The sequence below is a fragment of the Dipodomys merriami genome, unplaced genomic scaffold (genome assembly GCF_024711535.1).
Source record: "Dipodomys merriami isolate MVZ:Mamm:240054 unplaced genomic scaffold, mDipMer1.0.p SCAF_1, whole genome shotgun sequence".
Classification (NCBI taxonomy): domain Eukaryota; kingdom Metazoa; phylum Chordata; class Mammalia; order Rodentia; family Heteromyidae; genus Dipodomys; species Dipodomys merriami.
In genome coordinates, this window is record NW_027202270.1 from 54,957,011 (window position 1) to 54,983,091 (window position 26,081).

The window sequence follows — 26,081 nt, forward strand, 5'->3', positions numbered from 1 at the left end:
GTTTTGTTTTCATGTTGATTTATGTCAGTAATTGCTGAGTACTGTTCCATTGCATGAGATATTATATAAATATATTAACCATATGCCATAATAGATTTATAGTCATCCTTAACCCAATAATGGGCTTTTAGGTATTTTCCTCTTGGTAGCTATTATGCCCATAAACAAAATGTCAGGACACATTTGATTTTCTCTTGTGAAATATTAAAGTGGAATTACTGGGTTCTATAAGTGAATGCTTAACTTTAGAAACTTTCTAAGTTACTAGCTGAAAATTTCAATTTCTCTATTTCCTAGTCAACACTTGATATTAGTCTTTTAAATTTTTGCCATTTTACCACTTGAGCTAATACTCTACCAGCTTTTGGGTGGTTAATTGGAGAGAAGAGTCTCAGACTTACTTGCCCTGGTTGGTTTCAAACCACAATCCTCATATCTCAGCCTTCTGAGTAGTTAGGATTATAGGGTGAGTCATTGGTGCCCAGCTAGAAGACATTCTTTTAAACATTGCTAATGGGAATAAAAATAGACAGGGGAGAGAGAGAGAGGGAGAGAGAGAGAGAGAGAGAGAGAGAGAGAGAGAGAGAGAGAGAGAGAGAGAGAGAGAGAGAGAGAGAGACAGAGAGAGAGAGAGAGAGAGAGAGAGAGAGAGAGAGAGAGAGAGAGAGAGAGAGAGAGAGGGAGGAGAGGAGTGAGTGTGTGTTTTTTGCTAGTTCTAGGGCCTGAACTTAGTTCCAAGGTACTGTCCCTGAGCCTCTCTATTCTCAAGGCTAGCACTCTATCACTTCAGCCACAGTGCTACTTCTGGCTTTTTCTAAGTAGTTTATTGGAGATAAGAGTCTCCCAGACTTTTCTGTCAGGACTGGCTTCGAACTGTGATCCTCAGATCTCAGCCTCCTGAGTAGCATGAGCCAGTGGCACCTGGCAGCCACAGTATTTTAGACCATCCCAAATGGTCTAAATCCTAGGTGAATCCTATATTTACTTTGATGACAGAAAGAACCACAAGTACCCTTAAAAGCCAGACTTCTCTGAAGGATTTCACCATTTTTTTTGGTGGGGGGGGGGGCGGGGGAGGCACAGGTCATGGGACTTGAACTCTGAGCTTGGACACTGTCCCTGAGCTCTTCAGCTCAAGGCTAACGCTCTACCACTTGACCCACAGCGCCACATCCAGGTTTTTCTGCTTATGTGGTGCTGAGGAATCGATCAAACCCAAGGCCTTACATATGCAAGACAAGCACTCTACCACTGAGCCACCTTCCCAGCCCTTCAGCATTATTTTGAAAGAGTTCTAGGCATTGTAAGACAGTGAAAACCAAGCTTTTGGGCTAAGAAAAAGCCCTTACTAGTATAGCTTTTTTTTTTTTTTTTTTTTTTTTTTTGTCAGTCATGGGGCTTGAACTCTGGGCCTGGGAACTGACCCTCAGCTCTTCAGCTCAAGGGTAGTGCTCTGCCACTTGAGCCACAGTACCACTCTGGCTTTTTCTGCTTATGTGGTGCTGAGGAATCGAACCCAGGACCTCATGCATGCAAGGCTAGCACTCTACCAGCACTCTACCTCTGAATCACCTTCCCAGAAATTTACTCCTGTCTTCTCTCCTCTACCTTGAATTCATACTTCTGCCTCAACTTCTCTCAGTTCTAGGACTACAGGTGTGCATCACAATTGGCTCAGAAATTCCAGTCTTTATCGCTGAGTTTTGCAAGAACATAATTAAAACATCAGTGCATTATTTTTCTTAAGGGGAGGGCTCCCAACTTCCCTCTACTGTCAAGTCCTTAATGGATTACTTCTATAATACCATAGCTATTTCCCTGACTTTAATATTCTAGGGTTTCACTAAGTTATTCCTATGACTCTTTCCCTCATCTTTGAACACATTTATCTTTACTACCAGCTGTTTTGCTTTCTTTTCAACCTCTATGTCTGAATTTTTGACAAGGTCCTGTTTTCAGATGTACTGTTCAAAAGGATGAGATAAGCTTCACAAAGCACTATCCAGTCTTAACAGCAATGATGGAAGGATTCTTTGTGGCAGGGATATTTAGGAGTGGTATAAGCATGGTAAGAATACCACTTAAGTCACAATAGAAGCCTTGATAGAATCTTTAGACTCATTTTGGTGACTTGCCTTTCTGACATCTCATTTGTATATGTTTGACTTTTAGATGGCTATTCATATGAAAAAGAAGCAATAGAAAATTGGATCAGCAAAAAGAAACGTACAAGTCCCATGACAAATCTTGTCCTTACTTCAGTGGTACTTACACCAAACAGAACTCTGAAAATGGCCATCAACCGATGGCTAGAGACACATCAAAAATAATGTTGTTGGGCTGGGCGTGATGGTGTAGTGTAACCCCAGGTTCTTCGGAGGCAGAGGTAGAAGGACCACCTCCACCTGACTGCCTTCCTCAAGGCCAGCCTGAGGAAAGTGGACGCAAGAACCCATTGGAAAGACAAACTATAAAAGGGCTGGGGGCATGGCTCAGCTATTATATAGCTTGCTAGCAAACACAAGGTCCTGAGTTCAAACCCCAGTATTGCAATAACCAAAAATTAGTGATCTTGCTTGAATGATTTAAAGGTAAACATGGATTAAAATCAAATTAACCTCTCTACAAAAATAGTGTGAGGATTCCAGTTAGGATGCCTTTGCATCCTAAATATGGACTATCAAACAGAAGGAAAAAGGTAAGCAAATTAAAACTAGTCACATAAAAATTGTCACTTTACATTCTTTGAAACAAATGGACTGAATTACACTAATTTTATCCTCTTTTTACTATAGAGTAAATATCTTTTTGTACCTGTGAAAAAGACTATGTAGAAATAAAATTTCACTGTGGTTTTAAATTGTAATTCTCAATTTTTTTTCTTGCTGGGTATAGGTGGTTTCTTGGTATAACAAGAGTGGACTCCTCTAGATATTTACTTCTGAGTTTATACTTTCATTTATTCAAATATATTAAATAGCAATTTTGATGGATTCTAAGTTTGCAATATAGTGAAGAGTTTTTCTCTTTTCGTCAAACCCAGATACTAGATAGGTAAACACCAGATTGACTTTGTGGTACAATTGTTAGAATTCTTAGAAGTTCTCACTTGTATACAATAGCCTGATATTTAATAGATCACCTATCACCCTGACTAACATCCACTCAGAAGTTCAAGTTCAGAAAGGAAAGCTGTTGTGACTTCTCACATACCTGATACAGGCTGATTTGCTCAAATGGGAGGCTTGTTGGAACAACAACACAAGTGCAGGCAGGGACCAGGATGCTTACCTCTGCACAACGAGCCCAAAACTTCCTGGAACTTTCAAGAATATTCAAATTCAAAAGACTGGGGAAAGCAATGTATTTCATAAACTTATAGCTAACATAGCAGATGGTCACAGGAAAGTAGTAAACCTGCCTACTACAAAAATATCCCAGGATCCATCATACTGCTTTGTAAGATCTGGAACCTAATGGCTCTGTTGCCTTTGCATCCTAACTAGAATCCTCATACTGTTTTGATAGAGAGGTTAATAATTCTTGTTTTCACATTACAAAAACTTCTCTCATTATTGTAGACAAAAAAAAAAAAAAGGAAAAAGGTTGGAAATAGGTGTCCTTTGACAAGTGTATTCTGTAAAGCAAGTATTCTAACATTCAGGGAAGTTTTTTTTTTTTTTTTTAATAGACCACCACTAGCTAGCCCAATATCATTTTGCTTCAATAAGTAACAGACATATTCCAAAGGATCAATGAAAACCAGTGTTAAAAATGAATTCTAAAGTAGTTTTTGCAGACGTGTTTTTTCAAAAAAGGCATTTTTAACCGGGCTGTGGTGGCTCACGCCTGTAATCCTAGCTACTCAGGAAGTTGAGATCTGAGGATCAAGGCTTGAAGCCAGCCTGGACAGAAAAGTCCCTGTGAGACTCATCTCCAATTAACCACTCAAAAACTACAACTGGTGCTGTGGCTCAAAGTAATAGAGCACTAGGCTTGGGCAAAATAGCTCAGAGACAGCACCCAGACCCCCATGATGGGGGGAAAAACAAAACAACCCAAACATTTTGCTTTCTATAGTTTCTTGTAAAGGAGCAATTTTCCAAATTTAAACACCTGTTTTATACAAACACACAAAGCCAAACAACTCCATCTTCCAAACATGTAGACAAAAACCAAGTCTGAGGCCATCTGTAGAAAGGGTCAAGGCATAGGCCCTAAGGCCCAGCACTGGTCAGGATCATTAGAATCACTGCCCAGTGCTGCCTGATGGGACCTTCTCAAGAGTTCATTTCTTCTCTCAGTACCTGAGAAAATGTCCTATCAACAAGAAGATAGTATTTTATTGATCTCACTATACTGGCTGCTTTACAGAAAATGCAGGACAAGAATTTTGTATTATGAATATTTCCCCTCCTACGCTATTTTCTTTCATTTTTAAACTTTAAATATCAAAATTTAAAGAAGAACTGAAAATACTTTCCTTAAGCTTCTAGCAATAACAGTAATCAGACAATAATGTAAAGTCCTATCAGGCTTAAGATTACAAGTTAGGATTTTTATCAAGACATAGCAATATAACACACTGCATTGGACCTGAAAATGTGAGCATAAAGAGAAATACCCATTTTAAAATGAAGATAAAAGATAAATATGCTCAACCAAAATAACGGTATTGTCAAAATGTGACTTTTGGCCAAAAGGTTTTAAAAGCTGCTGTATTGAAGGTGCTCCATTGTCATTAAAACAGACAAAGCAGATTGCTTTCCTTCACGTTTTCGTCCTATATTTTAGGTAAAAAAGACTTGTGACCATAGGGCATTTTGGAATTTGTAGAAGTTGCCAACCTTACTCTGAAATTAAGTGAAATTAAATGTGCATTTGGTAAAAGTACTTTTTTCCTGTTTTTTTTAAAAAGGTAACCAACCAAGATTACACCAAGACAGATAGGTTTCATCAGATATTCTCTACTTATCCATTGAATCAGTGAATGCAACCCAATTCTATTAATAGTCTTTATTCCTATGGAAAAGTACAGTAGTTGTGCAGAAACAAAACTATATAATGAAAGAGTCAGACTTCCACAATATTAAAGAAAATAAATAAGCCATAGTAGTTATAGCAGAACTCACAGAAAGCCTATAAAAAACGATAAAGCTGTTTGTACAAAGTACACTGTATACACTCAAGAACATTGAAGAATGATACCAGAAGGTTCCCATTCGTACAAAACTGTAATGATCTTCGCAAGAACTTTGTAACTATTCATTTAAGAGCATTCTGCAAATATAGAACTTCCTTCTCCCCAATTCTAGAAAATAAATTTCACATCTTGACATATAAAACAAGTCCATTCCCATGTCTTTCAAACTAGCATTTTAACATCCTCCAACAACACCATTTTCATATAAAAATACCTTTAAGCCAAGGCTCATTCCTGTACCTTATCTTTACAAATGAATAATACATCAGCTTGGACTTAAGTAGCACCTCACAGGTGTTCATATAAATGAGATAAAGTGCCGTTACTGGTATACTGTTAACATGCCATAGTAACATATTCAGTGCAACAACCAGCATGAATGAAGCCTAACAAAGAACATGCAAATATGACTGGGGGTGTGTGGTTTGTTTTTGTTTACAGATTAGCTACTTTCAAATAGTTGTATTTACAAATCTAAATAAAACTGGGCTAACTATTTAGTATATACAATGTGACTATGAAGTAATGATTGTATAACAAGACAGAAGCAACAACCAACCATACCTTAAGTAACCAAAACAAGCATCAACCACACCTTTAGTAACCAAAATAAAAGCAACATCCAAACATACTTAAGTATCCCACTTGGATTTTGGAAAGTACCCAATGTTAAAAACAGTTCTGGAACACATTGATAACTAGTTTTTAGGTGCCACTAAGAATGCTATTCTCAGTATATTTTAGCCAAGTCTGACTTGACTACTAATCAAGATTGCAAATAGCTTATTTAGCCTGCTTCCACATATTAAAAACACCTTGAAGCATAAACATACTTCCTATAAAGGTCCTATAAAAAAATAAAGAGCCATAAAAGTGAAATATTTCAATCCCCTCTAAACGAACTGCAATGAAGGAAATAATTCTTTGATACTCTTATTTTTTATTTAAAGAACAACAGAAAATCAACTATATGATAGTTTCATTTTCTAAAAAAATCACTTAGCTCTCTCTCTCTCTCTCTCTCTCTCTCTCACATAAACATACACAAACACACTGGGGTTTGAATGAGTTTGAACTGTAACTTAAAAAAAAAAAAACTCTACCTTTCCAGAATAATTTGGGCATTATGTGGAGTCAAAATCTATTGCTCTTTTAACAATGGATGTTTTCCTTTAGATAAATACTAATCTTACAACATAGCAATGACTAGGAGAAAAATCAAGTGATTTTGTAATAGAAAAGCAGAGTTAATGCCTTGGCTGTCTTAAATTTTTATTTTGAGATATATATATATATATATATATGTATGAGTAATTAGTTTTCAGCTCTGTTTAGCATTCTTATTTATGGTGACTTCTAGCTGCTTAGAAAAGAACTGTTTTCTTACATTTTTAATATGTCAAATGGCATCAGATCCACCCTGGACGATGGAAAAATATGGCTAAAATTTCTTATGATGAAAAAAAGTTCTGGTGGTATTTACCACCAGGGCCCAACAGGCTTTTCCAATTTTAGACTGCGTCTCTTAAGGCTCACACATTTGACTCTATGAATGAGCGCTTTGGTTTCGCTGAAGTGAGGTGACTTCTGTGGGCTTCATTAGTGATGTGAGGTGGCTGCTTGGGGATGCTTTCCTGGTACAGATGAGAAACACTCTTAGTTATCCTGGTGTCTGGGCAATGGACTGGGATTTGGCACTTGTTTTCTTCTAGTTCCTTCACCGGTGCCCCGTTGTGGACACTTCCACCCAGGGTAGAAACAGAAGAGGGCTTGGCTTGGTGGGAATATCCTGGCTTGAGAGAGGGCTTCTCAGAGTTAGAAGGCTGCAGGCCAGCTGCAGCAGCTGTGTTTGTCAGTAGCCCCTCTGCCACCTGGCAGTGCCAGGTACGGTTTGGAGGATTGCTCTGCTGCTGGAACCTTGCAGTCTTGTCCATGATTCCCATGAATGGAGTATTGCGTGGCCTGTGCTCGGCAGTTCCACTCTGCACCTGGTTTATAGTTTTGTCTTTAAGTCGAGTATCTGGTCCCTGGACCTTGAAGCCATCTGAAAAACTACTGCTAGAGGTCAGACTACTGGTGGAACTTGACATCTTGATGCTGCTCGACGGAGAACCAGAAGAGCCTGAGCTGGCAAGGGAAGCAGGGTGTCTCATATCACTGCAACTACCTGGTCCACCCTGGCTTGGCGGGGCTACGTCGCCAGCTACAGAGGCGTGAGACAGGAGCCTCTCTGCGGCTTTGACCTTGCTTGGTAACGGGTATGCAGTCCCACTCTCACTGCGCTGCAGCTGGACATTCTGGCTGGGGCCCAGCCGATCCCCAAAGTGTCCACAGCCAGCTCCCATGGCAAAGGGCCCCACTCCCTCTACATGTTGGCTTCTGCCTCCAGCAGGAGCTGCGGGAATCCTACCTGGCATGGGACTTGGGGGAGGATGCTGAGAAGAGACTTGCATTTTTGTGCTATTACTTCTCACAGCACACTGCCCTGAACCCAGATGTTGGTTGGTCTTCACTATCTGTGCCTGTTTGGTGGGCTGCATAACCAAGCCCGGCTGGGCCACAGTTTCCCTCAAGGCCTTGCTGGTTCCTGCCCTGCTCTGTGGTGATACCGGCCTGCCTTTGGACTGTAACCCTTCCTGGAGGTTTCGAATGTACGGGGAGGGGACAGATGAGGGTGGCTGGGACCTGGGAGGAGGGGAAATGGATTCTTCCTGTGGAGAAGAAGTTTCTTCCTCATCAGCCTCCTCGAGGTGGAAGTGGTCATTTAGCTCAGAAGTTGGGGTGTCCTCTTCATGGTCGGAATCATTGGCTGGCGCTGGTGGTGGGCACTGCTGTTTTTGCTGCTGGCTCTTCTGGAGTTGCTTGCATTCCTCTTCCACACGGGCCAGCAGCCTCTTGATTTCCTGGTTGGTGGGGCAGAGTTTCACAGCCTCCTGCAAGTCAGCCAGGGCTGCCACAAATTGCCTTTGTATGAAAACATAAGGTGCATTTACAATCTACAAACAAGCAAACTGCACAAAAGAAAGAAGATAGCCGCGTGAGGTCCCTGGTCCCTGTTTGACCCAGTGGGTTGGCTACTGGCAGTGCTGTATTCTAGCCCAGATCTGTGTCATTCCAGGGTCCTTCTCTATCTCTATAAATTCTGCCTCCCCTTGGGAGGACTGGGAATGAGGTAGGCATACGTCAGTGGATGACACAATCATGTTAATGTTCTATTTACCAGCTCTCATCACACTCACCTCTAATTCAGAAGTCAGACACTGCCCCCATCCTGAGCCATGGGACTGGCAGGAACAAACTCAACTAGGAACTCTAGCCAGGGGAAAGGGGGAAACAACACCCACGGAGACAATAAAAGGCTTGTTACCAACACCCACCACAAGCCTCTTAGAAGATACTTAGCATTAAAAGGGGGACGAGAGGCATCTGAGTAACCTTGATGAAACAAAACTTTCTCAAACTCAATTAGCAAGTTTTATCCCAGCAAGCAAAGTTCATCTGGTCAGGTGGGTGATCCCAGACAGTACCTGCTATTTCTCTTTGCTCTTGCTCTTGCATAAAAAGCTTCATACGACTTGGGTTTCAGTTCCAGAGCCTTTGATGCAAATTCTTCTGCCATGCCAAAGTCCTGGTATAAAGAGTTAAACACACGAGTCAGAGGCATCATAGAAACAAGCACAGCCAGTGCTTCCTTGCTGTTGCTCTAAAGGGCAGCAGTGCTTTGGGATCTAACGAGAGAGGGCAGCTGTCCTAGAGCAACTTTTTAATCAAGGCTGATACGCTATCACTTGAGCCACAGAGCACCATTTCTGGCTTTTTCTGTGATTAATTCGGAGATAAGTCTTATAGACTGTTCTGCCTGGGCTAGATCCTCCGATCTCACCCTCCTGAGTAGTTAGGATTATAGGCATGAGCCACTGGCGCCTGACTGATGACTCTTAAGAATGCAGAAGAGAAACAGTGACTGACAACCAGAGAGAGAAGGGTACTGGAAGCAGCGCAGATGAAAGGGTGGGAGCCTGCAGGGGAGATGGCTGGAAGGACTTGTGGTGGTATGAATGTCCGCCATCTCCCCATCTGCTCCAGCAAGAAGGCAGGCAGGCTCTGTGCCCTTGGAGGCAGGAAGTTCAGACTGGGTAGATGTACTTAAAAGAAAATAGAAAAAAGTACCCAAATATCTGGCAGTGACAAAGTAACACGAGTTAACCATCACTAGTTACAAATAAACTAGTCACAGGCAGGCCTGCTTAGCTAATCTAAAGAACATGAGGCAGGTGGTTATAGCACATTCCTGTTGACTTTTCAACTCTGGGGAGAAGCAGCTGGTGAACTGGTGACATGGTTGGCATTATCACCGCTTGGAAGTCACAGGCACAGTTTGGCATTTGCATTTTATCACTAAAAAGCAGAGGAAACTAGACCCAGGCATATCCCACCAACACCCAGGGGGTGAGTAGTCACCTTGACCTTCAGGAGGTCCCTGGAGACCAGGAGCTCCCCACAGGCCAGCTTCACATACTGTGTGCCTCAGCCACACAGACCGTGTCAGGATCTGGCTTTTACACCACTGTCACAGGCCCACAGATAAAGTACTAGGTGGAGATCATGGGGCCCAGCTTACATTTGTTTTTCTTCGGCATCGAGACAAATTGAGATAGAGGGAAACTCTCAGTTCATTGAATGGTCTCATGTCCTCCCCGACTCCTTCTCGAGGAAACTTCCTCAACGCATACTGGTACCGCTGGGCTGCCTCTTTCATCTTTCCTTTCTAGGAGTCAAAAAGCACAGGTGAAAAAGCCCCCACCCCTCAAAGATGCCTTGCAGAATCATCACAGTGTACCCAAGGATTCAGGAAGTGTCCAAACTAGGTCACTATCCTGTCTTAACGTACTTGAGCCTCCCTGTGCTATGTACACCTGTGACATGTTGGCTGGTCACACTGTAAGGAAGAGAACCACTTTACAAGGAAGTGTTTGTAAATTGCCAAATTGCTAACTACCTATCTTAATGCGCCAGCTTATCTTCTCAGTTATATATTTTTAAATTATTTCAAGAGCAATCTCATCTAAAAATGTTTTAATGCCAACTGCAACAGAAATATGAAAAAATTATAGTTTCCAAGACAAGCAGAGTCTTGTGGATAAACCTAAAGATTGCTACAGAATTATAATTTGAGGAACTGAAGCACAGCCATTAAAAATCAAGACAGCACCACATCATTTTCAAGGCTAAAGAAATCCATTTGCTCAGTCTGTCCTACTGCACAGCAGGTATGCAAGCCTGCTGAAAATGGCCTGCTATTTCTGACATAATTGCCTACAAAAATCCATATTAAAGCCACTTCAAAGCCACAAGAATACATACTCTACACTCAGTTTCAAACACTGCAAGCTAGGAACCCTGCTGGATCATGCTATATGCCTATTTGTTACTATTAAAGCAACAGCAACAATACAGCAACAAATACAGTAGTAAAAGTGATTAAACAGCTCCCCCCCATCTCTTAGTTCTATCTTAATAGCAGATCTGGAAAGAATATTGTAATAAATGGCCTATACGTCTATCTAAACCTAGGTTTGGCCTATCACAGCTGATAGGCCTAATTTGGTCACCACCTAAGTTTATAAAGTTGTATTGGGACACAGTCCTGTTCCTTCATTTATGTATTACTCATGGATGCTTTGGTACCACCAGAGAAGATCTGGATTGTTGTGCAAGATCACTGAATCTGTAAAGCCTAAAACACTATCTGGCACTTTTTTTTTAAGAAAAGTTTGCTGATCTCTGATCTAAGCTTATGTCTCATTTTGGAAAAATTAAAGTCAGGTTTATCAATCTGGAAGTCTTATTTCTATTTCCAAAACAAAAGGAGAAAGAAATTGTCTCCTCAGTAATCTCTAGGTTTTTAAAAATCCAAAAATTGTTGCTTTGTATGTCCCTCTCCCACGGCATAACCCCTGTTTTCACTGTATTTGATGCTGGTATAATTTGGGGAGGGGAAGGGAAAAAACAAATCGTTTAAATAGGGATACAGGTGGACCCATTGCAACAATGAGATGTACAAGATGCTATGTCAAAAAAAGAAACTTTACCATTTAGGTGGGGGAGGAAGGGGGGAGATGGGTGTAGTTGGAGAGGTGGGGAGGGAAGGAATGGGAAGGGGAAAAACAAAGGAGGAGGCAACAATGCTTGATAGGAAATGTACTCATTACCTTGCTCATGTAACTGTAACCCCTCTGTACAGTAGTTTTACAATTAAAAAAAACTTACTTAAAAAAAAGAGTATGAAGGCTCAGGGGACTGAATAGCTCTTTTTTTTTTCAAGAAGCTCTTTTCTACTGCCTCTGGGGTAAGCATGTGTCTGAGGATCATGCTCAGTGCTGTGCTCTGAGCTCTAAGCAAATAGGAGCAGCTGACCTAGAGGTAATTTCCCTTCATGCCACAGCCTCGAGTGCTAGAAACACTGCTCTTTAGACACAGAATTTTAGATATAGATTCTGCTATCATGAGGTAGAACGCTGGGTGTGACCCAGGTTATTTGGCATCTTTTGGAACGTCCATTACTGCTATGCGACAAGCTGTATGCACAGCTACAGCCATCAAAGACCACAACTAAAAGGAAACTGGGAGTCGGCTGCAACCGCACCAAAAGCGCCACATCACTTACTTTGTACATCACATTTCCTTCCTCCATTAATTTCTGTAAAAGTATAATCAAAATATCAGGTTTGGAAGTGGCCATCGCCCAAGCAGCATTTCCTGCAAAATAAACATGTTTTCAGAGGTGTTTCCAGGGCCCCAAGGGAGAGCAGTTCAGTGTGTGGGTCCCCAGCTGCATGACACAGACAAGCAAGGGTCCAGCTGCCAATGTGTCTTGGGTTTCCAGAGAACAACATGGAGGTGGAAAGGGAGCAGGACACCAGTGAACTGCATTAGCCTCCAACCTATTTGATACAGAACCAACCCCAGCTGAGGAAGGTTGCCGGGAACAGCTGTTCTTTTTGTTCTGTTGAAAAAACTAAGAAACAACCAAGGGCCCATCCCATGTCTCCCCTCCCAGGGGATCTGGAAGAAAATGAAACCTGGTCTGGGAAGACTGTTCTCAGCTCAAGTGTGGCGTGCCCAAACCCCCACAAGCTCTGCCTTGATTGTCTACTCTAAGTGATCCCAACGTGGCTCCCTTGCCCTGCCCCTGCTCAGCTTCTCTCCTGGCCTACATAGACAGAACTTTGTCCCCTCTCCCCACACATGCCCAGGTGTGTAAGCAAGGAGTGTGAGGAGCACAGGCTCAGGCGGTATGGTGCCAAGCCACACGTGGCTGTGGCACTTTTTATGACCTGGGAGAGGTCAGCCAGTTCCCTGTGCCTTGGTTTTCCCATGTGACACAATGGCAACACCATTGTTCGCTTACAGGGATGTGGGAAGGATCAAGTGAAAATGGCAAACTGCTTAGGCCAGTTTCTGACGCTGTTAACTCTATACTGACCAATACTATGCCCCCTACTTCCTGAAGACCCTGCCCAGAACTGCGCAGAGCTTACAGATCCAGTATAACACACCAGCTCAGGGAGATTCCAGTTGCTCCTTTCTCCACACACGCTGAATGGTGTGTGACTCTGGTCAGTTGTATGGAGAAGTGCTCCCTGTTTAGGCCACTCTTCTCTATCCTCAAGCAATCCTGTCCCCAAAGCACCTCTTTCCTCCCAGTTCCACAGCAGAGGACCCCAGCCTTGCTCTTCCCCAGAACCACACGGGAACTCTCCAGGGCACAGATGCTCTGCCTGTGTAATACTAGGTCTGAGTCTGATGCCTGGTGGAGGCATCCCAAACTCGCGTGTAGACGCTACTTCCCCACTATAGCCTCTGCTCTCCACCGTGCTGGCACCCGTGGTGTAAGCTATCTCAACATTTTGGATGATTGTAAGTAAATGAGATGTGGGACAACGGTACTGGAGGGAACGAGGGGCGAGGAAGAGTGTTCTATGTAAATATTGTCTCTTTCTTGCCCTAGAACAGATACTCTCATCCGAAGCCAACCCTCTCACCCTGCCAAAGAAGTGGGGTTCACTGACCTAATTTGGCTCCCTTTCTGAGGAGTGTGACTACTACAGAAGTGTTTCGACAACCAATGGCTCTGTCCAGGGGGCGCATTCCACTGTGGTCCACGTGCTCAATTACAGCTCCCTTGTCCACTAGGTACAGTACCTGTAGCAGTGAAGAGAAAAGAGAAGTGAGGAGCGGCGTGTGGCAGAGCGGCATGTGGCCAGTGCCTGAATCTGCCTTCTGACTTGGGCCTGGGGACCTTGGTTGTGCTCCCCATTTTAGATCCTTCTGCCCATTAAGGATCCTGGAATAGAAATGAACCCTACACACAACTCAGAAAGAGGAGCTAAGCCCTCTCTGTTGACAGAGGGCTTGCTGTCAGTGAGCAGCAAGCATGTTGCACGCAGACCCATAGGTACCACAGACAGGTGGACACAGGGGCCTGATCTGTCTGTCTGACCCAACTTCCCATAGACAGTACACAGTCACCTGACCTACAGTTAATTAGCAGGAAGGCTTCTGCGATGAGCTCTAATGCTGACAGGCTCTAACAACAGAAACCAAAGAAACACACAGATCCACACAGCCCAGCTGACAAGCTGCAGGAGGAGCAGCTTGGGACCAGATGGGCCTGATATACGTCACTTTAAGCCCAAGACAGAGACCTGACAAATACTGGCACTGTAAAGATGACAAATTTGAGGCTAGGGTAAAGATCTGACGTGATTTTAAAAACAGCTGTCATGTGGACTAAACTGCAACAATACAAGGGAAAAAACACTTTGGTCAAGTTCCTCTAGTTACTGGAAAAGAAGTCTATGGCTTAGATCTGACAGAACATACTTCCTATCAGTTTCCCAACTACTAAATGATACCAGAGGAGTTGTATCTAGAATATAAAAGAACTATCACTCACCAAGACAACAAAACCAAAAGTAGGTGAAGACTAGAACATCCCCCAAAGATGATATATAAGTCTATGAAAAGAGGCTCAATTTCTCTAATCATTAGGAAACAAAAATCCAAAACCATTGTGATGAGACACCCACTCACAGCCATTAAGAAAGCTACTATTTAAAATTTAACACAAGGAAAAAGAAAAGTACTTTTAAATATGAAAACACATAGCTGATTGTATACTTATATACACAAGGGAGAATTCCAATTTTGAACAATGAACCTACATGTTAACATAATGAATACCAGAAAGCAGAAACATATGTTGTCAGAGAGGGGAAAAGTCAAGGGGAGGAAGGAAGCTGAATGGAGAGAAGAAGGGTGGACAAATAGAGTCATAATATTCAGTATACATATGTGAAAATGGAAACAGGTAACTTGAGTGGATGGGTGGGCTTGGGGCAGATGGGGAGAATGCTAGAAGGGATGATACTGATTATGATAGAATCATGATATATTCATAAACTGACAAGTTGAATTGAAACCTCTTTCTGCAACTACTTAAAGATACTATTACTACTACTAATAAAAAAGTAAGTGAGTGTGAGGATACGGAGAAGTGGAAGCCTTGGGCCCCAGGGATGGGGATGTGAAATGCCTCAGCTGTTGCAGAGTGCAGAAACTCCTCAAAAGGTGAAAAAAGAGAATTACTATATGATCCACCAATCCCACTTCTGGGTTTATACCCAAAAGAATAAAAAACTGTCTAAAAACGGTAATTCCTCTGAACATCACCTTTATAATAGCAATAAAAACTTCAACAAAACGGTGTCTAAGTCCAGATATTTGTCCATAATATGTACCTTCATGGAGTAATGGACGAATAAAACATGATCCACACATAGATATTACTGAAACTTAAAAAGAAAGGAACTTCTGACATGATGAATCACAGAGGAGCTGAGGACAGAAAGCCAAGTGAAGCATGCCGCCACTGATTCTACTTATGTGAGTTACTCACAGTCATAAAAATCACAAGAGACAGAAAAAATGAGTAGCCACAGGTTAGGAACTGGGTGAGGGGAATTGGGAAAGGGGAGTTATTTAATGGATACAGAAGTTTAGTTTTGTAAGATAAAAACAGTTTGGACACTGACTTTGTAGTAACATGAATATGTTTAACAACACTGAACTCTAATACTTAGAAATGGTTGAGATGGTGAGATACATGATGGGGTTTTTTTTTTTTCCTGCAACGAACTTTTAAAAATTCCATCAGAATGTGAAATTCTTCCCTGATGTTGATTTTGGTAAGGTTGCTAAAAATTGTATAGATATGTGAGATGTGTCCAATTTTTTAAAATTGAGAAGAATAGTTTATAAGGTAAAGGAGATCATTATCCAAGAACTCTTAATATCTCCCCCCCCCTTTTTTTGGTGATGGTCCTAGGGCTTCACCTCAGGGCCTAGGTGATGTCCCTGAGCTTCTTTTGCTCAAGGCTAGTGCTCTACCACTTGAATCACAGCTCTGCTTTTGGCTTTTTCAGTAGGTTAGTGGAGATGAGTCCACAGACTTTCCTGCTCAGATTGGCTTCAAACTGTGATCCTAAGATCTGTCTCCTGAGTAGCGAGGATTACTTTCTTCCTCCTCTTTTGATGAGACTGAACCCTCACACATCTGCCAGCCAAGGCTCTACTACTGAGTATTGTACCCTCACTGCCCCACGTCCACAGCTGCCAGTATCAGGTACCCTTCTTGCCAGCTCATCCTCACTTGAGACACTGAACTATGAAAACACAAGTATGACTGCTCCTCTGATAGCCCGGGGGGTCTGGGAGGTGCAGCCTAACAAAGACATGTTTCTTCCCCAAAAGACATCATGCAGCTCCTAGCTTAAGGTTATACATCCCCAAGATAAACAAAGAAGTAAGTACCCAGACATTTTTTTAAATGTTTTGAGGCCATGCCACTGTGTTAGAAACAAATCAGTAAATATCCACAATGGAATAAAATTAAGCCTTTAAAAAGCAGGAAATCCTGTGATTTAGGACAATTTAGATAAAAACTGGAGGACATGATGCTAACTACACCAGACACAGAAAGACAAATAACATATGATCTCACTTGTATGGGGAATTTAAACAAGTCTAAGAAGTAGAGCGCTGGTTACCAGAGCTGGGGGGTAGGAGGTGGGGGAGGGGTGGATGGAATGGTCAAGGGTCAAAATTCAGAGGGCAGGGGTTAAGTTCTGAGGATCTATTGTGTAACATAGTAACTATATAATGTACTGTTTCAAAATAGCTAAAAGAGAGGAATCTAAATGTTCTCACCCAAAGAAATAATAAATAACCAAAGCAATAGATTAGCCTGATTTGATTAGTCTCCTATGAACATATGTTCTAAAGCATCACATTGTGATGTATAACATTATTGGTCACTTAAAAATAGGAGTAAGGGCTGGGAAGGTGGCTCAGTGGTAGAGCGCTTGCCTTACATGCATGAGGCCTTGGGTTCGATTCCTCAGCACCATATAAGCAAAAAGAAAAAAGCCGGAAGTGGCGCTGTGGCTCAAGTGGTAGAGCACTAGCCTTAAGCTGAAAAGTTGATGGACAGCGCCCAGGCCCAGAGTTCAGGCCCCATGACCGGAACCCCCCCCCCCCCAAAAAAAAAGAGTGAATGGCTGGGCCCATGCATCAAGTGGTAGTGCACCTTACTAACAAGTGTAAGGCTCTGAGTTCAAACCTTAGTACTACCAAAATAAATAAGTAAAAATATGAGACAATAAAGATAAAGTAGCTTATCATTTAACTAGTAATTTCTCATGTGTAGAAGTAAGAATTGTCTGCACAAAGGATACAACTACATGTGAACGGGGCATACACATTCGTGGCTATGTCTATGGTTTGTAAGCAGGTATTTCTAAGTTGTTAACAATACACTGGCATCTTGACTAGTCCTGGAATGGATTACATGCCACAGAATTAGGAGTTGATTGAACTATTCTCCTCCCTAGACCCACTATACCACAGCACAGTGTACTACACTCAGGCACAGCTGGTCTCTGAAGATTCTTAACAACTCGGTGGCACCTCTTCCACCAGTGGCTCATGGCAACTTTCAGGTAGAAGCAAGTGACCATCTTTGGGTACTCACTGTCTCCGCATCACCATAGAAAGCGGCCAGGTCCAAGGGAGTGCGCCCATTCTTGTCTGTCTGGTCTATCTCAGCTCCTTCTTCAATCAGATACTGGACCACTGTCTTGTGACCTTTCAGACAAGCCCAGCTCAATGCTGACAGGCCCTCTTTGTCCAGAGAAGAGAGGGCGGCACCTGAAAGCAAAGTCCACACACAGAACTCGAGTCCTGTAAGATTCAAGCCTGGTTGCTGAGGCGTCCACAGCTCAAAGCTCCTGCCTGCATGGGCATCAGATTCAGGAGCAGACCTGTCTGGCACAGAGTTTGAAGCTGATGGTGACAAGACCATCACTGAAGCAGAGTAATGGGCACAGGTGCTGTGCTAAGTGGATCAAGCCTACCTTTCTAGTTACTTGAGAGACAGAGATAGGGGATTTCAGGGCATGAGAAGAGCACAGGCCAGAAAAAGACAAAAAAAAAAAGAAGAGCTTAGACTCCACTGAAACCCTAGTTTGAAAAATAACCAATGCAAAAGTAGCTAGTGAAGTAACTCAAGTGAGAGAGCAAATCTGAATAGCAAGCATGAGGTCCTTACTTCAAAGCCTAGTACTGTCCAAAAGAAAAAGAAAGGAAAATAAGTTCCTTTAACAAAAGCACATTTTCCATAACAGACAAAATTGGAAGTAGAAAAAACAGAGAGCATCTGTTAGAGAAAAACCTACCTTTAGAAAGGAGGAATTCCACAGTACTCAAGTGCCCTTCACAGGCAGCCACCATGAGAGGCGTCCGGCCCTGCTTGTCACTCAGGTTCACGTCACAGCCACGTTCCAACAGCAATCTAACAATCTGCGAGATGCATTAAGCATTAGTCTTCCTTCTGCCTTTTAAGCCACATTCTCTACACACAGGTTTTGCAGGCTTGAAAAGTAGATAAATGACCCCTTGCTTTTCAAACGCACTATAAGCTGTGAGATGTGGGACCCATACAATCTTTTTACTGTATTCCTTCCCACAGAACCTTTTCCAGAATATATATTCTTTGACAACCTAGCTCATTACTACAAAAAAGCCCACAAGTATCAGGCAGGAATAGTAAGGATATTTGGGCCCTCTGCTCGTATTGAGGTGAAGAATAACCAGCCCTCTGTACCCATGGGTCTCACATTAGTGAATTCAACCAACAGTGTACTGAAAATGCAAAAAAAAAAAAAAAAGCATTAGTACTAAACACATACAGATAATCTCACTCTTCATTATTCCCTGAACAACAGAATATTATATATATATATATATATATATATATATATATATATATATATATATATATATATATATATATATATATTGCATCAGGCATTATAGATATGTAAGAATGACTTAAAGTATGTGGGAGGATGTAGGTAGGCTATATGCAGATGTTGCATCATTTTCTATAAGGAAGTTGAACATTCAGAGTTTGGTATTTGTAGGGTTCCTGGATCTAGTCCCCCAATGATAGTGACAGTCAGAGGATATTTTTCCTATAATGGGCATAACGATATTCCTTTATTTGGCATTGTGTGAATACAAATCTGGTAGCAGGTATGGGGTATGTGGTCACTATTTTCCAAATGAAGGAATGCTGCAACTCCTAGGATCCCTGGCTCCCTTGAATTAAAGACAGCTATGAAAGAGACAGCATCCTTGAACTGCTCTTTTTCAAATACCCTGGGGACCATTAGGCTATAAAGTAACATAACAGATGTGTGGTAGCAAACCTCTCAACCCCTATCCATCCCTCTGAAGTTAAGGGGCATCTGTGTGGCCCTGCCTGCAGTCTTGCTCCCCAGCCTGCATGGCTGATTGCTCTCCTGTCAAATGGTCCTAAAGCACAGGCAGACACTAAGGAGGGGGAACAGGACTGGGGCCAAAGGTGACCTCCACAGTAACCTCCACTCCAGGCGCTGCTTCTCATGAACCTGGGGTCCACTGTTACCTGCCAATGGCCCTGGCGGGCTGCACAAAACAGAGGAGGGACCCCTCTCCTGTTGGTCCGTGACACCGCCGCTCCCTGCTCCAGCAGCAGCTCACAGACATCCAGCTTCCCTCTTCCTGCGGCGGCAGTCAGGGCTGTGGGAAAGTCACAGGAGGAATCACTCGTTACACAAGGGGAGTGCCCACGAGTTCTCAGACACTTCCCCTTCCTTCAAGTCCAGGTGGCTCTGTGACAGCTGTGATCACCAGAGCCCAGTGGGAATGAGGTGTGCCAGGGTCTGGACTGGGGCCTGGGAGACAGAGGGCTTGAGCTTCCTTGGAACCCAGATGCCCTGCTGTAAGGATGCCATGCTGTGTTGCACAGTCCCAGGTGAGCTCCTAGTGTATAGCCAGCACAGCTGGCTGACCCTAGACAGGAGTTATTCCCGAGTCGAGCTCTATCATCTAGACTGAAAGGGTACAGCCACCCAGGCCGGCCCACCAGCCTCTGACAAATTGTAAATTCTGGTTCTGATGTCCATAGTGAGACAAAGCAGAATACAGTGTGTCACAAACTCAGTTTAGGTTGTTGCCCAGTCTGGCCTCTTACCTTAGGTCAGACTTCATTCAACAAAAATCATCACTGAGTCCGCCAGGAGGGTGTCCCAACACTGCTGCCTGGACAGACCTCAGAATCTAACCAATCAGACTTAAGAGCTAGGAAGTCAAGGAAGAAACATGAGGGGGCGGGGGCAGACTGTGGTCCTAAGGCTGCCCTGAAACAGAGTAGCTGTGGGATGACCCCAGGGCACAACAAAAATACAGAGGAAAAGAGAGGGGCTAGGTTCTCAGGGCCCCATGCCTGACCCAATCCTAGCCTCTACTATGGACAACAGCCCAGCCTGTCTCAGGCACCAGGACATTGGCTTTTCAGTGAGACAAGAGGATAGGATGGGGCTGAGCGTCCTGGGTGGACGCTACACAGGAAGGAGCAGCACCAAGAAGGGTAATGGCTCCCTCTGGTGCCCACCATATGGGGGAACTGAGGGTCAGCCTTTAATCTAGTTACAGCCACTCCAGCTTCCCATCAGCCTGGCCATATGAATACACTCACACACGGTGCAGACCTAGCTGGGCCCAATGTCCTATGGCAAGCCCCAATTCCTCCATGGAATGAAATCTTGATTGTCCTCTGGACTACAGTGCAGTACGGCCAGCAACTTTACTATTTCACAAGTCACACCTGCCTGATGTCACCAGGCTCCAATCCAAACCCAGGCCTCCTGACAAATGAAGAGGCAGATAGGACTCTCAGGAGAGAGCAAGTATACCTACACAGGTGTACCACACAGTCCTGAAAACCCTGAGTGTGAAGATGAAGCATCTCTCTCTCCTTCCTCAAGGGCACTGCTACTTTACCCTGGTAGGAGTGTGCTCAGCAGTGAGGGCGCTGCCGCTCCTTCAGAGCATTCTTCAAGCTGCCTTTCTAAGGGATTTCTGTAGAAGTCCAGGTGGGCTAGCCCAGGCCTCATTCCTGCTGCAGGGAACCTTGGATACAGTTGTTTCTTGTCATCATGACAATGATGATGATCACATATATGATTCAATAACACAGGGCATGGGCACTTCTGTACTGCAGAGACCAGAATATGCCACATACGAATCTGCCTCTTTGGCAGGATTACTTTGACAAACTGTAGATACAGAAGCAGCTTTGAAAATAGCTACTCGTTAGTGAGGGCCAATGACATCTCTTTAGCAACTCTCCTTTGACAAGGGTTCCCTCTAGCCTGGCCAGATTCTACACTGGAGAGCCATCTATGCAAACCTTCTTAACATCCTTGCATGGTGCCCCCATCCACCTTGCAGTCAGCCCCACACCCTTCACTTGGTGGGTTTCAGGGCACAGAGGGGCAGTAAGCCTAAAGTCTAATCCTCCTCTGTAAGACATGTTTACTTCTCTCTACATACCTGAGCTTCACAGGTTATTAAACATCTATGTCATTTAGTATCTGTTGTTGGTAGTAGCCTATCTGTCTTGAACTAGAAGCTATGGAAGATAGGGTCAAGTTTTTTCTTCTTTTTCTTCCCCTATAATATCCACTATCAAGACTGATCAGAATACAACCCAGTAAGAGTGTGTAGGATGGAAGATCTGGCTTCGAAACTGTTCCCTAAGCCTGCCGATCCTCTCCAAGTTCCCTCTGCTTGGGGAGCCTCTTCCTCCTCCTCTAGTCATCACTGACCAGCAGAAGAAATGAATCAAAGAAGCAGACACGCACAGACATGTTCACATGTGTCCAAACAGACACAGATGCATGTGTGCTGCAGACAGAGGCAGAACTCCTTGGAACTCCTTGGAAAAGAACACATCAGGACTTTCTTCTGATGAGACTAGAGTAGCCAATGCCCCAGAACATTCTGTCCTTTTATTTGGTAAACACTCTCATCCCTTTTAGGAACAGGGCTTTTAAACTGAGATTTCTGTTACAGCTGCTACTCATTTTTTGCAACAGCAGTACATCAGAAATGACAGCTTCATACTAAAAATAGTCTGTGTTTGACAGAGGCCTCAGACAAGCCGGAAGTTGGAACAGCTGACAAGCAGATGACAGCTCCACCCCAGGCCTGGAGACTGGGTCGGAATCTACCCTCTCTCACTACAGCCTGTCCTGCCCTGTGCTTGACAGCTAAGGTCCTTTGCAGGGATTATGAAGCTGTCAGCAGCACAGGCTCACTTTGCTCAGGCTGAAAACAGATCACATTCTACACACAGATTTCTAAGGACACTCATTCACCCATTTTTAGAACAGTCTGATAGATGACAGGACCTGGGTTTCCCTTTTTCTACAGAGTGGATATTTTGGGCCACATCACTGTGAACTCTGGAGGCCAGAATGCATCTCAAGTTTCAGCTGCTGCCGGGACTTCAAGATACCATATTTGGAAACAAGGGAGATGAAGAATGGCAGACCACGTGATTAAGCAAATAAACTCAGGATAAAAAACTCCCCTCAGGAATTTCAACCATTCTGCTGAGCAGGCTGATCTCTGACCTGAGCCTGACTCTAATGAAGGTCAGTGGTCTTCTTTGCCTATCAGATAAAGATGGGGAAGGGGGCAGGGTTGGAGAAGAGACAGCCCCACCAATGGCCTTGCCTTCTGGCCAGCAAAATACAAGGTATGAAATGGAAACTCTCAAACCAACGTGAACATGTGGCACTTTTTCAGAGTCACATTGGATACAGTTCTTTCGCTTGCAAAACCCTTAACAAGATGGCATTTGTGTAATTAAATTCCCCAGAAAGCACATATCGTTTGCTGGCAATCCCAAATGATGTCACCTCAGCAATACTGTCTTCCATCTTCAGAGCATGAGTAGATTCATCGTGACAGATGTTCATTTTAAGAAAAACCTGACTGACACTCATCCATTAGAACTTATTGAAAACATCACTGAGAAACAGTTCTTTGTATAATAAAATGGATCGTTGCCGGTATCTTTTACATATTATAGTTCTCTGGGAAATTTTGATTTACAAAAAAAAAAATCAGCTGTCAACCTTCCGAGAAGAGTCACTCCAGCGACAGGGCTGTTTATAAAATGCTACGGCACATCTGCCACTCAAATGTATAGGATGTGCCACCTGGGCTCAGGCTGGCTCGGCTCAAGTCATAACCATGGGTGTAACTCCCTCCCTCTGCTCCTGGAAAGAACAGTGACAGGTCACTATACACAGAGGCAACTGCACTCTCCTGCAAACCTAAGGCCAAACTGAACACAGGAGCAAAAGTGTGTGAACCCATTGTAGGTAAGAGGGCAACGTGGGAGAGTAGCTCATTTGTTCATGTGTGTCACTGGTGCAATTCATTTCCTGTTATAGTGGCCTTTCCCAGCTTTTAAAAAAGAAGAAAACGAAACGAAAGTGCTAATATTTAGAAGTAAGCAGCAGGGTTCTCAGAAATGTGATTTAACTGTGGGAGCCATTAGATGCAACAAAGCCAGTGATCTTTGACTCTGGACCAGAGACTCATGAGACACACCCCACTCAATGGTAAAGAGAAGAATCCAAATAATAGCATAATAGGCAATGCTGGAAAATTCTCAACTGTTTAAAGGTAAAATGTAAACACTAGTGATGGCTTTTCAACCCAGGGAATGAATCCAGTTTTCAACCAATGTCTTAAGACACTGCTGCATCCAGAGGCTGAGCCTGGCCTGTGCTTTGCTTCCAGGTCACTTGGCACTGGGCCATCACACAGAGGGTCTCAGAGGGGCTAGCCCCCAAGGCCCTAACTGCAAGTAGCGCCTCCTCCAGAGGTGAGGCACATGCCTCCATCTTCCAAGGATGAGCTATGAGTTCCAGCTCTTAGAGCTGCTTTGTTTGACATTCCCTTCTATCTTTGTAGGAGGAAAGGTTTCACTAGATAGAAGAACACACTTTCCAAGACCTATAAATTCTTTGTCCCTATGAAGCTTGGGCTTGATCTAATCTTCAACAACTTAAAGGACAGAAGAATAAAGATTGCTCGTGCTGAACAGCTGGAGGACCAGAGCCAGCCTCCAGTCCTCATGAAGCAACTTCTGGAAGGGCTCTGCTCTGCTGTGCTCTAGTGACCTTGGGGATAGAAGTTAATGCTGCTTAACTGCTTTCTCAACCTAACAAGTCCTTGTTGTTCCCTATTGTTCTCCACTGGAAAAACTCCTGAGAGAGCCAGGACTCCCACAGGTTCATACTGAGCCTGCAAGGGAAAGCCTGGCTAGAGCCAAGGGATCAGAGTAAAAAAGGCTACAGCCACACATCCTGTGGAATACACCCCGTCATCACCCTCTGATCTTTTGTTGTTTGAGTTCTGGTTGGGTTTTATTTTTCTCCTCGCTGTTGCCATGTTGACATCAAAGTTGCCATCCTCTCCCCTCCACTTCCTTCTAAGTATTGGGATTTCTGACATGTACCACCATGCCTAACTTTGTACCCTATTCTATTGAGTTATCTAGGAGAGTTTGAAATTAAGGGAAGGCAGAAACCAAATCTGAGCAACCAGAAGCCCCCTGACCGTGTTACAGACTGTGTTATAAACCGTGCTGTCAAGTCTCTGAGCATGGATTGAAAGATGAAATGTGAGCTTCACGGTGCCAAGAATGTCTTAAAAAATAAAATACAGCTGTATAGCCACTGGATGGACACCGGACACATGATCAAAAGGCGTTTGTGTTTCTCTTCACCTGTGATTTTTTTCTTCCTAAATTAACTACAAAGTATAAGATTTCATTGCTTACTCTATCAAGACCAGATGAGTGATCTAAATGGTTACTATTTACTACAGTAATTAATATTAACTTATCACAACCTACATGTCGTTTCTTTTGAACACTTGTTACCACTGGACACTGTGCAAACACCAAGGATAGACACTTGCTACGTCAGGAAGACGAGCCCTCTGAATGAGAGGTCATGCCTACTGTCATACCAAGTACTAAAGTAAAAGAACTGGGTATAACGCTCACCCTACATCACAAAGCGAATCTGTATTGGGGGGTCAGGAGTTTATCTTGGTGGCAGAATTATCCCAAACCCCTGCTCTAAATTAAGCCAGGGAGAGGGAGACTCTAGCCTATTTTTTGTTTTTTTTTTGTGGTCAGGTCCTGGGACCTGAACTCTGGGCCTGGGCGCTGTCCATCAGTTCTTCAGCTCAAGGCTAGCGCTCTATCACTTGAGCCACAGCGCCACTTCTGGCTTTTTTCTTTTTGCTTATGTGGTGCTGAGGAATCGAACCCAGCCAGGGCCTCGAGCATGCAAGGCAAGTGCTCTACCACTGAGCCACCTTCTCAGCCCCGACTCTAGCCTATTTTAATAATACCATGAGACAACTCATCTCTGCTATAGGAGAGAAAAAGAAAGACCTACAAAAAAACTTCCTAAGGCCACACAGCTAGTGAGAGCCTGCTGGCATCTGAGTTCTCACTCCCACCTTGTTGCCTCCAGAAAGTCTCCTCTAAGACATCTCACTCACCTAACAGCTGTCTAGGAGGACTGTTTAGAAGACAATTGTTAGAAAACACTCAGTTTTCTAAAGAACTATTATACTTTCTCCCCTGACTAAGAATAATCTGAAATGACCTTGTTCCTGTCCAACTGTGGTTGCAGAGCATTGTCAGGACAAAAAATGCCTCAGTATGTGTATCGTAATACTATTCTATGTGCCCTAAGATGGGCTGTTTCTCTCCCCCAGCTCTCCAATTCTGGGTTCCTGTACTCAAACATGAGGGCCTTCTTCCCCCAAGACAGGCCTGAAATAGTCTTTTCCCCTCTAGGGTCCTGGGTTAGTTCCTTCTCCTTTCATGCCTCATTCCAAGGATAATCAAGAATTTCTACTGCTCAGGAATGATAGAAATCTGGATTTCCACACCCATCAATCTCTTTGCACCTTCTTTAAACCAGCACTGGCAGAAGAAGGAAAACATGTCACACATATTTTCCACAGTCTCCAGTGAGCAACTGACAAATGCTCTCCTCCAGTTTCTTATTTGAAATTCCATTGTGAGAGGCATATGTACAGGTTGTGTTCCTAATTCTCAAATCCAGAATCTGGGATTCTCTAAATTCTCAGATTTTAGGTTTTTTTTTTTTTTTTTATTAGGGATAGTGAACTAGTAAAGTCTATACAAACGTTCCAAAATCTGAAAAGCTTCTGAAACTCTTCTGGTCTTAAAACTTTTATTTTTTGGTTAGTCATGGGGCTTGAAGCATGGGTCTGGGCACTGTCCCTCAGCTCTTCAGTTCAAGGCTCTACCACTTCAGCACAGTGTCACTTCCATTTTTTGGTGGCTTATTGGAGATAAGAGTCC

The 26,081-nt window shown here is 43.4% G+C and overlaps 2 protein-coding genes across 17 annotated transcripts in view; one reads left to right on the forward strand and one right to left on the reverse strand.

Annotated features, from left to right (window-relative positions):
- The window catches only part of Wdsub1 (WD repeat, sterile alpha motif and U-box domain containing 1), a 31,739-nt gene extending 28,867 nt beyond the window's left edge, over positions 1 to 2,872 (forward strand). For 4 of the 6 annotated variants that reach the window (XM_070022680.1, XM_070022673.1, XM_070022689.1 and 1 more), the window contains exon 11: positions 2,173 to 2,872. In XM_070022680.1, the coding sequence (XP_069878781.1) occupies positions 2,173 to 2,330 (158 nt within the window). In that variant the 3' untranslated portion in view covers positions 2,331 to 2,872. Of the gene's footprint in view, positions 1 to 1,946; positions 2,069 to 2,172 lie in introns of all 6 variants that reach the window. The other 2 variants (XM_070022666.1, XM_070022708.1) reach the window with 2 other exon arrangements.
- A 1,700-nt stretch (positions 2,873 to 4,572) lies between these two features.
- Tanc1 (tetratricopeptide repeat, ankyrin repeat and coiled-coil containing 1) overlaps positions 4,573 to 26,081 on the reverse strand; it is a 229,141-nt gene continuing 207,632 nt past the window's right edge. For 7 of the 11 annotated variants that reach the window (XM_070022615.1, XM_070022628.1, XM_070022620.1 and 4 more), the window contains 8 exons: positions 19,254 to 19,387; positions 18,001 to 18,124; positions 17,298 to 17,473; positions 13,276 to 13,408; positions 11,871 to 11,962; positions 9,825 to 9,971; positions 8,731 to 8,831; positions 4,573 to 8,167 (listed from right to left, as the gene is read on the reverse strand). In XM_070022615.1, the coding sequence (XP_069878716.1) occupies positions 6,736 to 8,167; positions 8,731 to 8,831; positions 9,825 to 9,971; positions 11,871 to 11,962; positions 13,276 to 13,408; positions 17,298 to 17,473; positions 18,001 to 18,124; positions 19,254 to 19,387 (2,339 nt within the window). In that variant the 3' untranslated portion in view covers positions 4,573 to 6,735. The remainder of the gene's footprint in view (positions 8,168 to 8,730; positions 8,832 to 9,824; positions 9,972 to 11,870; positions 11,963 to 13,275; positions 13,409 to 17,297; positions 17,474 to 18,000; positions 18,125 to 19,253; positions 19,388 to 26,081) is intronic. The other 4 variants (XM_070022647.1, XM_070022634.1, XM_070022642.1 and 1 more) reach the window with 2 other exon arrangements.